This window comes from Mobula birostris, chromosome 32 (assembly GCF_030028105.1).
Source record: "Mobula birostris isolate sMobBir1 chromosome 32, sMobBir1.hap1, whole genome shotgun sequence".
In the NCBI taxonomy this organism is placed as follows: domain Eukaryota; kingdom Metazoa; phylum Chordata; class Chondrichthyes; order Myliobatiformes; family Myliobatidae; genus Mobula; species Mobula birostris.
This window is the reverse complement of record NC_092401.1, coordinates 14,105,228-14,121,857: the sequence shown is the minus strand read 5'-3', so window position 1 is coordinate 14,121,857 and position 16,630 is coordinate 14,105,228. Positions and strand designations below refer to the sequence as shown.

The following is a 16,630-nucleotide window of genomic DNA, read 5'->3' as shown; positions in this document are numbered from 1 at the left end:
CAGACCAGGCAGCATCAATGGAAAAGAGTACAGTCGATGTTTTGGGCCAAAACCCTTTGGCAGATCTCAACTCAGGCGGTTGAGCCAGTCACCAAACCAAGGGCAACACAGAGATCCTCAAGGATAATTCTAGTGAAGAAAAACTCTCTAGAATCTGCTTTAAAAACAACTGCACCCTAATCATCGCAGGAGCTCTACGAAGGACAGAAGCAGTGGTGAAAGAAGGGATTAAATTTAGAGACATACAAGAGACAAGGACTCAATTTATCTTCGTATTAATGAAAATCAGTAGCAGATCAGAAGGCACAATGATTCAGAGTCAAAAGTGCAAGCTCAACACAAAGCAGTGAGAAAGAAATTCAACTGATAATATCACTGCCTCAAGGGGTATATAGTGGGATAAAAGTGTCTGAGAGATCTGGTTATTGATTTAGTAACTTGGCTTATTATTGTCACCTGTACCAAGGGACAGTGAAAATTTGTTTTGCTTGCCACCCAGACAGATCATTTCATCACATCAGTGCATTAAGAAAGTACAAGGGAAAAGCAATAACAGAATGCAGTATAGAGTCTTCCAGTTACAGAGAAAGTGTAGGTAGACAAGAAGGTGCAAGGGCCATAACGAGGTATATCGTGAGATCAGGAAGCCATCTTATTGTACATGGGGACTGTTTAATAACCTTATTAAAGCAGGATGGATACTGACCTTGAGCCTAGCAGTACATGCTTTCAGGCTCTAGTATCTTCTGTCTGATGGGTGTTGGGAGGAGGAAGAGTAACGAGGACATCTGGGATGGGTGGGGTCTTTGATTCTTTTTATTTTATTTACTTTTTAATGTATTGCATATGCACCTTATTATGTTTTAATCTATTTGTAGTGTGTTATGTGTGTGAGTTACATGTATCAGTGTTGTGCACCTTGGTCTAGAGCTGGGATTCCCAACCTGGGGTCCACAGATCCCTTGCTTAATGGTATTGGGCTATGACATAATAAAAGGTAGGAAAGTTGTCTCATTTGGCGGTATACATGTGTAATAAATTAACTTAAACATTGAGTGGCCCTCAGAGAGCCAGGTAATGTGTGCGCGCATGGGAGAGGCCGAGACAGTTGCTTGACATCAGATCCATTAACATCAACAATCATTTATACAGGATCATTAAAATAACAAAACAGACTGAGGGGTTGCCCTGCTTCACAGGAAAGTTATCAAACAAGGAGGAAGGATGGCAGCCACACAAAGAGGTACCTGAGGCGATAACCAAGAGCTTTGACAAATAAGTAGGATCTGATGAATTTTCTTAAAGGAAGGGGGAGGTGGTCAAGGGAAGACCATAGAAGAAATGTGAGGGTATGCAAAGACATACACATATAAAGTAGAAGCAGGAGTAGGCCACTCGGCCCCTCAAGCTTGAGACACAAGAGATTCTGCTGTTGCTAGAAATCTGGAGCATCACACACAAAATGCTGGAGAAACACAGCAGGTCAGACAGCAGCCATGGGGGAAAATAAACAGTCAACATTTCAGACAACATCTTTCATCAGGGCTCGAAAGGAAGAGGTCAATAACCTGAATGAAAGTGTGGGGAAAGAGGAGGAGCACAAACTGGCAGTTGATAGATGAGTCCAGGGGAGAGGGCGGAAGCTAGGTAGGTAAGTGGGGTAGGGGTGTTTAAAGGAACAGTATGAGAAGCTGGGTAATATGTGGACGAGGCAAAGGGTTGAAGATGAAGGAATCTAATGAGTCCACCATCTATTCCTATCAGATCCCTTCTTCTTCAGACCTGTGCCTTCACTTTTGTGGGGAAAATAACTGGATAATAGCAACAGGAACATTGACATACAGCGAATGAGACGTGTTGAAGTACAGGAAAAATTTACTTCACATAAGGATGATCTGCCTGAGACCTTCAATGTGACTGGATGACTTGCTCAATGTGGATATTGGTCAGATAAGAGAGACACATCTATTTCACAGCTTCTAAATTAGATCTCAAAGTTTAATTGGGCTTAAGTGTGGTGACAGCATGTTAAACTAGGTAGCTTACCCGCTTGCTTGCATGAATATGCAAAGACTATGATGTCATCAAAAGACCAGGTGTAGGATGGATGTGGGGGGTAAAACGCCAATTTCTTGGAGGCTTCTTTGCGAAGATCAATCAGCATTGTGGAGTGTACCATAACCACTGGGAAACAGCCCAGTCTGTCCCGTTTCCGTATCGGAGGGTAGGCTGGAGTCCGCTTATAATAACCCTGTAGAGCAAATAACATTGAAGTAAAACCTGGGAGTGGGGGGTGTCATGGGGGGGTGGGGGAGGGGGAGAGCGCACCATATTCTGCCAGTCGAAAGTCGCTTTGTCCTTCGTTATTTTAGAAACTACACTGCTTTTCCCATTGGTTAGCTGTCTGCGGTCCAGTTTCAGACATCTCAGGTATAAAATAGCACGTGGCAGGGGTTTGCTCTCTCTTCCTTTGTTTAAGGCAAGCAATGCACATACCCACTGGGAAGGTATGCTCCGTGCACGCTTTTAACTAAACATATTTGTTGAAAGTAAGTCTGTTGAATATTTAGTTTTGTAGTTTCTGTAACTTGGGGAACCTGAATGTTTGGTCAAATTCTTACTGTTTATAAGTAAATGATTAATATATTTATTCACAGTCAGTGTTTTCTGTCTCACTTGCCAGACCTGCAAACCTGATTCAACATTACAGGGGGTGACAGTAAAATGGGATAGATTGGAAGGCACTTCAAAGACCAGGATAAAGACAACGATCTTCTGTCCAAAGTGAGCCTAAAATAGATCGGCATATATGGACATAAATCCAGGCGGGACGGAGTGGGAAAGGTGATTTAGTGGGTTTTGGATTATAAAAAGCGTACTAAGAGTGGAAATGTGAAGGCTGACAGACAAGACGAACAATGAATTTGGAGAAGGGAAATCACTGAGGAAGGGAAGGGGGTTCAAATGAGGCTTCAGAAAATAAAACTAAAGCTGCAAGGTATCAACTAGTTTCAGACTGAACAATCTCAGTAGTCCACAAATTAAAAGACAAAACAAAAGTGGCTTCTTTAAAACACCATCCTGTCCATACCTCTGAGGTCATTCCACACCAGAAATTGGAATAGGCAGAGCGTGAGTCCAACATCGGTGCAACAACTGTCTTATTCTCAGCAATGAGTAGAGTTAGGGTGTTTGGATTGGTTAAGAAGTTATCTGCATCTACAAACTTAAAAGAAACAAGAGTATCATTGATGGCAATTGCAGGTAACTAGCTATTGATTGCATTGTACTTGAGTGCAGAGGAATCAGGACATCTGTAAACTGGCAGGAGCTGGACCACTGCTTCCTTACAGAGCAGCCAGGTGGAGATATGGCCTTTTACAAAAGGGGAAACTACACCAGTTGTATAAAAGTCACAATGATGCCCCTTGGTTGAATCCATCGGTTCTGTGCTCCTCACCCAACCAATATCTCTCAGTTGTTAGTTTGACCACTTAGCATTAAAATGGACTTTTTTTAAAATTCCAATTCTTTTTTGGAAAAATAGTGTAATTTACTAATTTATGTTTTTTCTTGTCAATCCTGCCAATCTGCTGCTGCAAGCAAGTTTTTCCATTGCACTGATGGTTACATGCACTGTGCATAAACTTTACTTTAACTTTGACCAATTTCCATCCTACCAAGCCTTCAATGCTTACTGTGCGATGTGAAATCCAGATCTTCACAATCTGTTGTGTGGAAATATGCTTCTTGCTCACATGTCAACAATTCAGTTTTAATCCTCCTGTTATAAGACTATCCATCCCACCAGAGGAAATTGATGTTGCTTACTTTTTTCAATTCTCACAGTAATATCGGTTGGTGAGCTGCATCATTTCCAGATCTCCTTTTCCCTCAACTAAGCTCTCAGAATATCAGGAGAATCCTTGTTTGTGCACAAGCCACTGAGGCAGTTTGAAAGCAATTTCCAAACACAAGTGTTATCTAACCAGCTGCAGGATACACCTCCTCCAGACAGAGCCTACATTCCAGTACTGTAATGTACTGTTCCATTCTCCTGATCCACGTCAACTGGTTATGAACCACCACTGCTTGGGTCAACAAGTTTTTTAAATGCCCCTCACCCCAACAAATACTGACCACCTAAAGGTGCCATAACACCTCGATCAACAACTCAATCTACTACCCTATTTCCTATGGTGTGACAGGAACTTACCTGGTCTTCCCATTATGGTGAGAAACAGCACACTGTTGGCAAGGTTTGGGATCTTTTTCTTTTACTGTGGCCTTATTTTAATGTAGGACTGCAAATGACAAACCTACAATCAAAGTTCCACTTTTATTCAAAAGGCAAAGGGATGGAGCTATAATACCAGATACAGGTGTCTCTCCCCCCCATCAATTACATCAGGGTTCCATGGTTCCATTTTTGTGAACAGTTTATAACCGGGACAGTCCATAAATCAGAAGTACAGCCGTGAATCGTGTTCCTTCACTACAGAAGATGCCTGGAGCTTTGCACTTGCTGGAAAACCTATCCTGACAGTTTCCCAAATGCTCATTTATATATAAGGGCTGTAGACAAGTTGGGTGTCTGTAAGCTGGAGGGGACCTGTTTGTTTAGTGGAAATACGATGGCCGAGCCCACAATTCTCAATGCTCTGCTCTCTCCAAATGATGGATTTCTGTGTCTGTTTTATACAGTGACATAGCACTTTCCCCCAACACCTAGACTTCATCATTCAAATGCGGTTACCATTGTTATCTGAAAAAGAGCAGGTAACTTTTATACAAAATATTCTCCTAATCGGCAATGTGATAAGTAACTGACAATCTGTTTTAGGGAGACTAGTTGAGCAAATGAACAGGGTACCATGGTGAACTCGCTTCTCTTCTTTGAAGCATGTTGTGGGATTAGTTATATTTGGTTCAGAGGGCAGGCAATAATTTTATTTTAAATCTCATCTGAGTTATGACACTAAAAACAATCCAACACTATTAGACCATCAGCTAACATTCTGCACTCTGCAGTCAATTCAAACCCACAATTTTCTAATTCAGAAACCAGAGTGATGCTTACAGTGTGTCTGGTTGATGACCAGAACAAATCCTACAAGCTCATACGAATGACATTAACACTAATTAATTACCCAAGAAAACAGCAGCACCAATTAAAACTAAATCTACTGTCTTAATGACAAACACAGGCGTCAGGGACTCCCTCCCATTCTATCTCCATTCAAACCTTACTGGTCTTACCAAAATATAATCAGCCCACCGGTCTCTGGCTGCCTTTAGTGCTGCTTGTCGTAGCTTCATAACGTGTTCATATCGAGAGTCCGGCCAATGCTTTGGCCCGATTTCATCAGGGTAAGATCTGGAAGCCAATATTGCAAAGAATACACAGGACTTTAGGAGCCAGCATAACACAGGTATTTCACCAGAGTGAACAAAATGGCCACTGCTCATTGATCCATTTCCATTCATACCTTCTCCAGTTGATCAGTTTGAAGGGTAACCCTACACCAATTTTACAGAGTACACAATGGTTTCCAAAGTCTATGCTCACTGGCACACCACTGGTATTTTAGTATTAGCTATTACTGATATTATTCTTGTTGGAATTAATTGCCCATATTCAATGGCCCACGTGAATCTGATAGATGTTGGTTAGGCTACAGTTGGAATATTGTGTACAATTCCAGTTGTCACTCTATAGGAAGGACATGGCTGAGGAGGATGCAGAGGAAATTCACCAGTTTGGGATGGAATGCTACAATTATAAGAGAGTAAATAGGTTGAATTTCACTTCCTTTGAATAGAGGGGAATGAGGGGAGGACTCAGTAGGGGTGTACAACTATGAGAGGTACAGATAGAGCGAACAGTGAGAAACATATCACTGTTGTAGAGGTACATACAACATAAAAAAGAAGAGGTCCTGAAAACAGACTACAGGGAGTTAGGAAGGAAGTTGAGAAGCAGGACCGCAAAGGTAGTAATCTCGGGATTACTCCCTGTACCATGTGACAGTGAGTATAGGAATAGAATGCGGTGGAGGATAAATGCGCAGATGAGGGATTGGAGCAGGGAGCAGGAATTCAGATTTCTGGATCATTGGGACATCTTTTGGAGCAGGTGTGACCTGTACAAAAAGGACTGGTTGCACTTGAATCCCAGGGGGACCAATATCCTGGCGGGGAGGTTTGCTAAGGCTACTGGGGACAGTTTAAACTAGAATTGTTGGGGGGTGGGAACCGAACTGAAGAGACTGGGGAAGAGGCGGTTGGCTCACAAATAGAGAAAGCTTGGAGACAGTGTGTGAAGGAGGACAGGCAGGTGATAGAGAAGGGATGCGCCCAGACCGGTGGTTTGAGCGAGACAATAGACAATAGGTGCAGGAGTAGGCCATTCGGCCCTTTGAGCCAGCACCACCATTCACTGTGATCATGGCTGATCATCCACAATCAGTACCCTGTTCCTGCCTTCTCCCTATATCCCTTGACTCCACTATCTTTAAGAGCTCTACCTAACTCTTTCTTGAAAGAATCCAGAGAATTGGCCTCCACTGCCTTCTTAAGCAGAGCATTCCACAGATCCACAACCCTCTGTGTGAAAAAGATTTTCCTGCATAGGAGTTCTGCATAGGTACGTTCCAATAAGACAGGGAAGTTATGGTAGGATACAGGAACCATGGTGTACAAAGGCTGCAGTAAATCTAGTCAAGAAGAGAAGAAAGGCTTACAAAAGGTTCAGAGAGCTAGGTAATGTTAGAGATCTAGAAGATTATAAGGCTAACAGGAAGGCGCTTAAGAAGGAAGCTAGGAGAGCCAGAAGGGGTCATGAAAAGGCCTTGGCAGGCAGGATTAAGGAAAACCCCAAGGCATTCTACAAGTATGTGAAGAGCAAGAGGATAAGACATGAAGGAATAGGACCTATCATGTGTGACAGTGGGAAAGTGTGTATGGAACCGGAAGAAACAGCAGAGGTACTTAATAAATACTTTACTTCAGTATTCGCTATGGAAAAGGATCTTGGTGATTGTAGTGATGACTTGCAGCGGACTGAAAGCTTGAGCATGTAAATATTAAGAAAGAGAATGTGCTGGAGCTTTTGGAAAGCATCAAATTGGATAAGTCGCCGGGATCGAATGAGATGTACCCCAGGCTACTGCGGGAGGTGAGGGAGGAGATTGCTGAGCCTCTGGTGATGATCTTTGCATCATCATTGGGGACGGGAGAGGTTCTGGAGGATTAGAGGGTTGCGAATATTGTTCCATTATCCAAGAAAGGGAGTAGAGATAGCCCAGGGAATTATAGACCAGTGAGTCTTACTTCAGTGGTTGGTAAGTTGTTGGAGAAGATCCTGAGGGGCAGGATTTATGAACATTTGGAGAAGTATAGGAAGAGTCAGCATGGCTTTGTCAAGGGCAGGTTGTGCCTTACAAGCCTGATTGAATTTTTTGAGGATGTGACTAAACACATTGATGAAGGTAGAACAGTAGATGTAGTGTATACGGATTTCAGCAAGGCATTTGATAAGGTACCCCATGCAAGGCTTATTGAGAAAGTAAGGAGGCGTGGGATCCAAGGGGACATTGCTTTGTGGATCCAGAACTGGCTTGCCCACAGGAGGCAAAGAGTGGTTGTAGACAGGTCATATTCTGCATGGAGGTCGGTGACCAGTGGTGTGCCTCAGTGATCTGTTCTGTGACGTTACTCTTCGTGATTTTTATAAATGACCTGGATGAGGAAGTGGAGGGATGGGTTAGTAAGTTTGCTGATAACACAAAGGTTGGGGGTGTTGTGGATAGTGTGGAGGGCTGTCAGAGGTTACAGCAGGACATTGTTAGGATGCAAAACTGGGCTGAGAAGTGGCAGATGGAGTTCAACCCAGATAAGTGTGAAGTAGTTCATTTTGGTACATCAAATATGATGGAAGAATATATTATTAATGCTAAGACTCTTGGCAGTATGGAGGATCAGAGGGATCTTGGGGTCTGAGTCCATAGGACGCTCAAAGCAGCTGCCCAAGTTGACTCTGTGGATAAGAAGACTTACAGTATATTGGCCTTCATCAATCATGGAATTGAATTTAGGGGTCGAGAGGCAACGTTGCAGCTATATAGGATCCTGGTCAGACACCACTTGGGGAGTACTGTGCTCAGTTCTGGTCGCCTCACTACAGGAAGGATGTGGAAACCATAGAAAGGGTGCAGAGGAGATTTACAAGATGTTGCCTGGATTGGGGAGCATGCCTTATGAAAACAGGTTGAGTGAACTGGGCCTTTTCTCCTTGGAGCGACGGAGGATGAGAGGTGACCTGACAGAGGTGTATAAGATGATGAGAGCCATTGATCATGTGGATAGTCAGAGGTTTTTTCCCAGGGCTGAAATGGCTAGCACGAGAGGGCACAGGTTTAAGGTGCTTTGAAGTAGGTACAGAGGAGATGTCAGGGGTAAGTTTTTTTACGCAGAGAGTGGTGAGTGCATGGAATGGGCTGCCAGCAACGGTGGTGGAGGCGGATACAATAGGGTCTTTTAAGAGACTTTTGGGTAGGTACATGGAGCTTAGAAAAATAGAGGGCTATGGGTAACCCTAGTAATTTCTAAGTTAGGGATATGTTTGGCACAACTTTGTGGGCCGAAGGGCCTGTATTGTGCTGTAGGTTTTCTATGTTTCTATAAAACAGTACAGCACACAAACAGGCCCTTAAGCCCATAATGTTATGCCAAAACAGCTAAAAAGTACATCAAAAACCCCCCAAAACTAACCCCTCCGACCTACAGAATGTTCATACCTCCATCTTCCTCGCATCCATGTGTCTATCTAAATGTCTCTGAACTGCTTCTAATGTATTTGCCTGTACCAACATACCAGGCAGTGCATTCCAGGCATCCACCACTCCCTGACTAAAAAAAAACCCTCACATCCCCCCTGAACCTATATCCTCTCACCTTCAATGCATGCCCTCTGGTATTAAACATTTCTATTCTGTCTAAGATCAAAAGACGTAGATTTAGGAGGGCCTCAAGGGGATTAGAAGAAGAATTTTTTTCTCTATCTGGAGATTGGTTGCAATCTAGAATACACTGCCTGAGAAGGTGGTAAAGGCAGAGACTCTCGCACCTCGAGAGCATCTGAATGATTACTTGAACAGCCAGGGCACGGTAGGCTATGGGTCCAATTCTGGTACATTGGATTAGTACAGATAGATACCCAATGGCTTGCAATAAGGTTGGCCAAAGGGTCTGTGTGTCTGTGCAGCAAAATTCTAACAACTCTGCGAACTTCGGGATTTCCTCAGGCTGCGTTGATTTTGATACATTAAGAGTGAGAAAACAATTTTGATTGAGGTTAGAGCCAGAAATAGACGCACATCAGCTCAGACAGGGTTTGCAGGCTTTTGCGTCCTACAAAGTGAAACCTAACACCCTGAATGGCAGTGATCCTTCACCTGTGATTGTTGAAGCTCTTGACCCTTCCATGACAATGTGACGTGAGGAATTCCAAAACAATAAAGTAGTGCTGATTCACGGCCAAAGCAATATGGTCAGTGCTTTGATAGGAACAGTCTTCTCAGAGGGAAGCTTGGGGCACAGTATGGTGAGACGTGAAAATGGTGAACATGTGTGACAATAATTCAAACTGTGGCAAGGGAAGGTTTACTAACCTTCAACTGAGAAAAGGTCCTGGGGAGGTTGACTACTAGATGTCAGTGGGAAGACTGTTTGTTCAAGGTAGGGAACAATCAATAGGAAATCTAGGAGTGGCTATGTTACAAGAGGGACTGAAGACAGGATTGGCAGTGTCAGGAGTGGGACTATGGAGATAGGGACCAATGTGCAGGACAGGCAGTAAGCACACATCAATGACAAGTATTCACGATTGCTGGATAAACTAATGAAAAAAAGTGATAATCTTACTCTTAACTCTGCTGTTGAGGAATAAAAATAAAAAGAGTGATACAATCGTGCAGCCATAAGATCACTACCAAAGATTCAGGTTCAATCTTGACTTTGTGTTCTATCTGTGGCCATGTGGGGTTCCCTCTGGTGCCCTCCAACATCCCAAAAACACTTATTTATTGAGATTCAGCGCAGAATAGGTCCTTTCAGCTGTTCAAGCCACGCCACCCAGCAATCTCCCGATTTAATCTGACCCTAATCACAGGGCTGTTTACAATAACCAGATAACCTACCAACCGGTACGTTTTAGGACTGTGGGAGGAAACCAGAGCACCTGGAAGAAACCCACGCGGTCACTGGAAGAACATACAAACTCCTTACAGGCAGCAGCAGGAACTGAACCCAGGACACCCTTACTGTAAAGCGTTGTACTAACCACTACGCTACCGTGCATGCAGGTTGGAAGGTCAATTGACAGGAAATAGCTCTGAAAACGTGTAGCTCGGGTGGTTGATGGTTGGGTTGAGTTGTTCTCCAATCCTGGCAATCATTTCGGCACCATAGGAGGAGACAGCATCAGTGCACTGATCACTTACGGTATGTCCTCCTCATGCTTGGCCTTTATATACTTAAATAAAGGCCCAGCATTACGAGGAGACACCACAAGCGAACAGAGCACTGGTGATGTCTCTTCGTATGGTGACAAAACGTCTGCAACTGGATTGCCAAGATTAGAATGGAACTTAACCTAACGGCCAATTGGCCACTATAAATTGGCCTAAATGTGTAGGTGAGTGATGTCATCTGGGGTAAGTTGAGAAGAATGTGGGAAGAATAAAAATATGGATTAATATAGGATTAGTGTAAATGTGTGGCTGATGGTTGATACAGACTCGATAGGCTGAAGGAACTGTTTCGTTGCTCCATCTCTTAATCATTCTCCCAATTGGTCAGCATCTCTGTAATCAGAATAATGAAGGTGTTTGAGACAAAGGTTACTGTAAAGAGGAGACACAATTCTGCAGATGCTGGAATCTGGAGCATAAAAACAAACTGCTGAAGGAACTCAGTGGCTCTAACAGCATCTTTGGAGAGAAAGAAATTGTCAATGTTTCAGGTTGAGACCTTGCATCAACACCTACTAAGTACTAAACAGAAGAGATTGGGCAGATGCTGGAAACCTTGAACACCACACAATGCTGCAGGATCTCAGCAGGTATGGCAACATTTATGGAGCGGAAAAAAACGGAGTCCTTTTGAAGGGTCTCAGGTAAAACGTTGACTGTTTATTCCCCTCTGTAGATGGTCCCTGACTCGCTGAATTTCTCCAGCATTTTGTACTGGAGATGGTACAATTTGTAAATAGTACTGATGTGCTGCTTCATTTATAATGGCAAGAGTAAACTACAGTCCAACATATTAAAAAAATGCAAAAATTAACAGGTCAATGATACTTTCGGGCACGACCAGCACAGAACTTACTTTGGCTCATCCATGGGTCTCCATTCAATGGAATGGTAAAATCTTTGTACATTCACCAGCCATTCTCTCAATACTGCGGTGGTGTTATCCATGTTGTGGTCCGTGGCAATCCTACAGAGAACAAAGCATAATGTAATCTAAACCAGCACACAAAGAAGGTTTCTCCAAAACAACACTCTAATCCTCTTGCATTTATATAGCTTTACTTGTCACAGAAACATCAAAACATACACCAAAATGTGCTGTTCCTGTCAAATCAAATCAACAAGGATTGTGGTGGGAAGACCACAAGTATCGTCACTTGGAGAGGGGGAAAGAGGACTAGCTTGAAGGTGATAGGTGAAGCAAGGTGGGTTGGAAAGGTAAGGGGCTTAAGAAGGAATCTGATAGGAAAGGAGAGTGGACCACAAGAGAAAGGGAAAGAGGAGGAGCACAAGGGGAAGGTGATAGGTAGGTGAGGACAAGAGGTAAGAAGCCAGAGTGGGGAATAGAAGAAGAGGGAAGGGAGAGGAAAATAAAATTTCCAGAAAGGGAAATCAATGTTCATGCCATCAGGTTGGAGGCTACCCAGATAAAGTACAAGGTGGTGTTCCTCCACCATGAAAGTGGCCTCACTGTGACAAAAGAAGAGGCCATGGACTGATATGTCGAAATGAGAATGGTGAGAGGAAGTAAAATGGTTGGGCACTAGGAAATTCCACTTTTGGAGGATGCAACTGAAGTGCTCAACAAAGCAGTCCCTCCAGATCTCATCAATGTAGAGCAGGCTGCATTGGGAATACCAGATACAATAGGCGATCCCAACAGATTCACAGGTGGAAGTGTTGCCTCACTTGGAAGGACTGTTTGAGGCCCTGAATGGAGGCAAGGGAGGTGATGACTGGGAAGGTATAGCATTTTTGTTGCTTGCAGGGATACGTACTAGGAGGGACAAATGGACAAGAGATGCCTGAAGAAAACAGAGAGTGGGGGTGGGGGAAGTAAAGATGTGTTTGTTTGTTGGTAGGATTCCGTTGACGATGGTGAAAGTGACAGAGAATGATGTGTTGGATACAGAGGCTCATGGGGTGGTAGGTAAGGAAAAGAGGAAGCACTCTCTGCCTTCCCTGTCTCTCAGCCCCGGACTATTTTCATTAGAAACCTCAAGAAACACGAAAGGGACCATCAATGCTGTTTGTGCTGCATTTCCAGAATTTATTGAAAGGATAAGGGATCCAACATCTCCCAGGCCAACATCCTTGTCACTGATGTCACGGAACAGGCAGTCAGGCCTACAGGGGAGGCACTGCTGTCTATCACCAGATACTTGATGCAGAATCTCTATACCCAGAGAGAAAGATTACCAGGTGCACAGAAGAAAAGATTCATGGACGTGCATACGGCTCCTCGAAAAAAGGAGCAGCCCCACAAACTTCTGGGGCCACTCAAACTACAGGACAGCAACTAATATGATACTAAGAACCTTGAACCCATGTATCAGGAGCCCTGTGTAAACAGACAAGGAGTACACCAGCTGAAATCTAGCCACGGACTGAAGGAAAAACCAAGTTTCAATAGCGTGTGATTTGGAATGAAACTCTGAAATTGCAGAGGTGTCAGGAACTTGGTGCCTTCCTCCCTCCCAAGTTTGGAATGATAGGCTTGACAGTAAAACCACCCTTAACTTCCAAGTTAAACTTCCTCGAATAAAATCCAAGGTACCAGCAGAGAGTGAAAACAGAATACAAGTCATCAAATTTGTTTTTGGAAACACTTTTAAAAAAGAACTAGCTATTTCCACAAGAGGTTTGGATACACAATCCATCAACAGCAAAGAGGAGATGCTATACATATTGCAAACATTCCTCAGTTAATCATTTGGCAGAAAATGCATCCTTTTGTTTAAGATGCACAGTTTTATCATGGGACAAGTTATTTAAAGGATATACCTACTTATATTGTATTAAAATAAGTGCTAAGGATATAACAAAGGCTATGAACCAGTGATTCAGATCTGTCCAGTGCACCAACTCCTTGCCATCCATTAATTGGAGAAACTGAGAACTTCCAATGACTGAATTTGCAGTGTAGGTTTTTTTTATAAGGAGCAAGACAGACAAACAAAAAGACAGAGGACTGCAACTTCAAGAGACATGTTAAGGAATGCTTAAAAGTCATTGCAAGCCCTTTTCCATCAAGTGAAGGCCTGCAGTGAGGCTGGATTTTCACTTCTATAGTACTTAATGATTTTCCCTCCAGCTGATTACATGTCATGAATTTCCATTTTAGTTATCTTTATTTTGTCAGTGATTTGATGAAATAATTTGATTTTATCCTATCATTACCAGTTCTTGTTTTGATAAAGTATTTAATACACCATGCCATCCAAACTCTGAGTAGATTGTTAACTCAGGCTTTCAATGCCTCTGACAGTCAAGAGCATTAAAAAAACTATTAGACACTGATATCAATAGTCATGTTAATTATAATACACTGCTTAAAACTTTATCACCCAAAACTTTTTAAAAAATTACTGCAACCAAAAAATGAAGCAATTTATGTTACACTAAAAGACACAGATACTGGAATCTGAAACAAGAAACAAACTGCTGGAGGCACTCAGTGTGTCTAGCAGTATCGATGGAGGCAGAGGGATAGATGGTTAATGTTTTGTGTCCTGAACACAAACACAGAGTTCCCTCAGCATTTTGTTGTTTTTTTTTCTTTTCCCTACTTATAAGACCTCCTTCAAAAACAATGGTCTAACATGAACAAGTGCCAGAGAATCCCAGCTAGTTTGTGGTCTGCCGCTTCACCAGCTGGAATCTGCCAGCGAGCTCGGAACTGCAGCGTTTGGATGTGCATGTGGCAAAGTCACAAGCTTGTTACCATAAATGTGACCAATTGCTGGCAATTCTCAGTGAAACCCATCATTAAAAATGCAGATAAAGACATTGCAGCTTCGCAACGACTGCATGTCATTCATGTAACATGTCACTACATGGTGAAGAACACCCCCGGCCAACACTTTAATTCTTGGACAGCACTTCATACATTGCTGGAGACAGGACAGGGAGGTGATGAGAACGGGCAGCAAGTGGTGGGTGTAGGGACATAAAAGATGAAGACAGACAAGAGGAGGCGGAGTGAAGCTTGGAAGGAGGGAAGATGTTGTGGTTTGGCGTGAAGAGTTGCGGACATGAAATATTTGCTATGCACCCTTTGACTTGCCAACACATGCCACTTATGGATATCCTGGCTTTATAGAAGTTAGCCACAGTGCTCATTATGATTATTTCTTAATTGCCAACAGACTGTTAAATTGAAGGGTGATTAAGCAAATAACTAGCAATTAATGCTATGATTGCAACCAAAACTCTGAGAGAACCAGCAATTTTCCTGGGTCGGCCTGGCTGCTGACCTTCGAAAATCCAACCAGTTTACTTTTGAACAGATGCAAGGTTTTACCTTTCTACAAGCTTTCTGAAATAAAGTTCCTGCAAACGTTTCTCCTTAAAGTATCTATCAGGATTGTTGCTAATGAACCTGCTTCTATCTGAATTTTCAAGCAGTACTTTCCAGATCGCAACATCCCTTTGCGTATAAACAAGGCGCCGGTTCCTATTTTTTAGTGATCATTCACTAGTCATATTTTGCAGAGCTACACAAAGCAAGATCAAGTACGTGTCAAGTTGCAGACCAACCAAAGCAAGTTTGCAAGGCATACCTTGCTGGAATGCCTCTGCAGTCAGGTACTGGGTGTAGTGAAGAATTCTACTGCACCACATCTACACTGTGACCAGGTAACTTGGGTGCTGGATTGTTAGCTCATCATTGCGTTCACTCACTCATTGTGAGGATGATGATTGTATCAGACTGTCCTGAAGGACAACAGATGTGCAGTATGGGTCAGTCCATTGTAGAGCTGACCTCTCCAGGGCACAAGCCTGAGTGGAAGGTACGGAAGTCCTGGGATGCCCTCTTGGCCTCACCAGTGTAGTTCAAAGGACAGCGAAGCAATACGTTGGCACCAGCTTGGCTGCAGGAGCTGCTGGAATGATGTTCAGTGACATCCAGCCTTTAGAGGCTCCACTCTAGATTTTCTGTCTGGCTTTACTCTTGTAGCTTTTGTTTCTCCTGAGGCTGCCCACAAGGCAGTGGGGCTACTTACCCATAGCTGGGGTTCTGGTTCACAAGCACCAGGGCAAGCCCACACACTGGTGGGCCTGCCTGCTAAGTACGCAGGGGCCAGACCTCCTCCCCATCCTCTGTAGTTCAGCATCTGTCTGAAAGGAGTTCAGTTTCTGTGTGTCGCCAGTGAGGAGGCACTACATGAGGCTTGCTGCTGGACAGGCTATGTACTGGCAGGGAGGGACATGCATTCAGTTCTCCTTTTTGTGAGATTACTAGCCAGCGTTGGAAGCTGTGAGCGAGAGCAACAAGCACTACCCACTACACCACCACACTACACATGTCACAACAACCATTTTGATATTGTAGTTAGAATTATAATGCACAGAAACAGGTCATTCGGCCCAAAATGTTGACGCTGACCAAGGTGTCTTTCTGAGCTGGTTCCATTTGTCTGTGTTTGGCCCATATCCCTGTCCAAATGTCTTTTAAATGTTGTAATTTTACCCATCACTACTACTTCACTGCCAGTTTGTTTCACATACCTAACACCCTCTGTATGAAAATCTTTCCTCCCACTTTAACTCTATGCCCTTTAGTTTTTGACTCACCCACCCTAGGAAAAAGACGGTGAACATTCACCTTATCTATGCCCGAGTGAGTTTATAAAACTCTAATGAGGTGGCCTTTCAGCCTCCTACACTTCGGGGGTGGGGGGGAGCCCCTAGAGGGGTGGTACAGTAGTGTAGTGGTTAGCAACACTCTTTACAGTACCAGCAACATGGGTCAAATTCCCACTGCTGGCTGAAAGGAATTTGTACGTTTTCCCTGTGACCGTGTGGGTGTCCTCCCACAGCCCAAGGTCATACCGGTTGGGTAGGTTAATTGGTCATTGTAAAGTGTCCCCTGATTAGGCTAGCATTAAATCAGCGGATTGCTGGGTGACACAGCTCGAAGGGCCAGAACGGCCTGCTCCGTGCTGTATCTCATTAAATAAACAAATAACACAGAGAAACAACAGTAATTTCAGTGGACATGATGGGTAGGTGAACAAAAGAAAAAACTCTAGAGATTCCACAAGGGAGCATGCAGGGCTGGGATGCACATGAGTGGATGGGCAAGAATTGAACCA

General features: G+C 43.5%; 1 protein-coding gene across 1 annotated transcript in view; it reads right to left on the bottom strand.

Moving 5' to 3' along the window:
- Nucleotides 1–16,630, bottom strand: part of LOC140191049 (procollagen galactosyltransferase 1-like) — a 59,197-nt gene that overhangs the window by 18,720 nt on the left and 23,847 nt on the right. Inside the window, exons 2-5 of the mRNA XM_072248120.1 lie at nt 11,389–11,499; nt 5,260–5,377; nt 3,092–3,226; nt 2,047–2,251 (exon numbers count right to left, since the gene is read on the bottom strand). Coding sequence (XP_072104221.1) covers nt 2,047–2,251; nt 3,092–3,226; nt 5,260–5,377; nt 11,389–11,499 — 569 coding nt within the window. The remainder of the gene's footprint in view (nt 1–2,046; nt 2,252–3,091; nt 3,227–5,259; nt 5,378–11,388; nt 11,500–16,630) is intronic.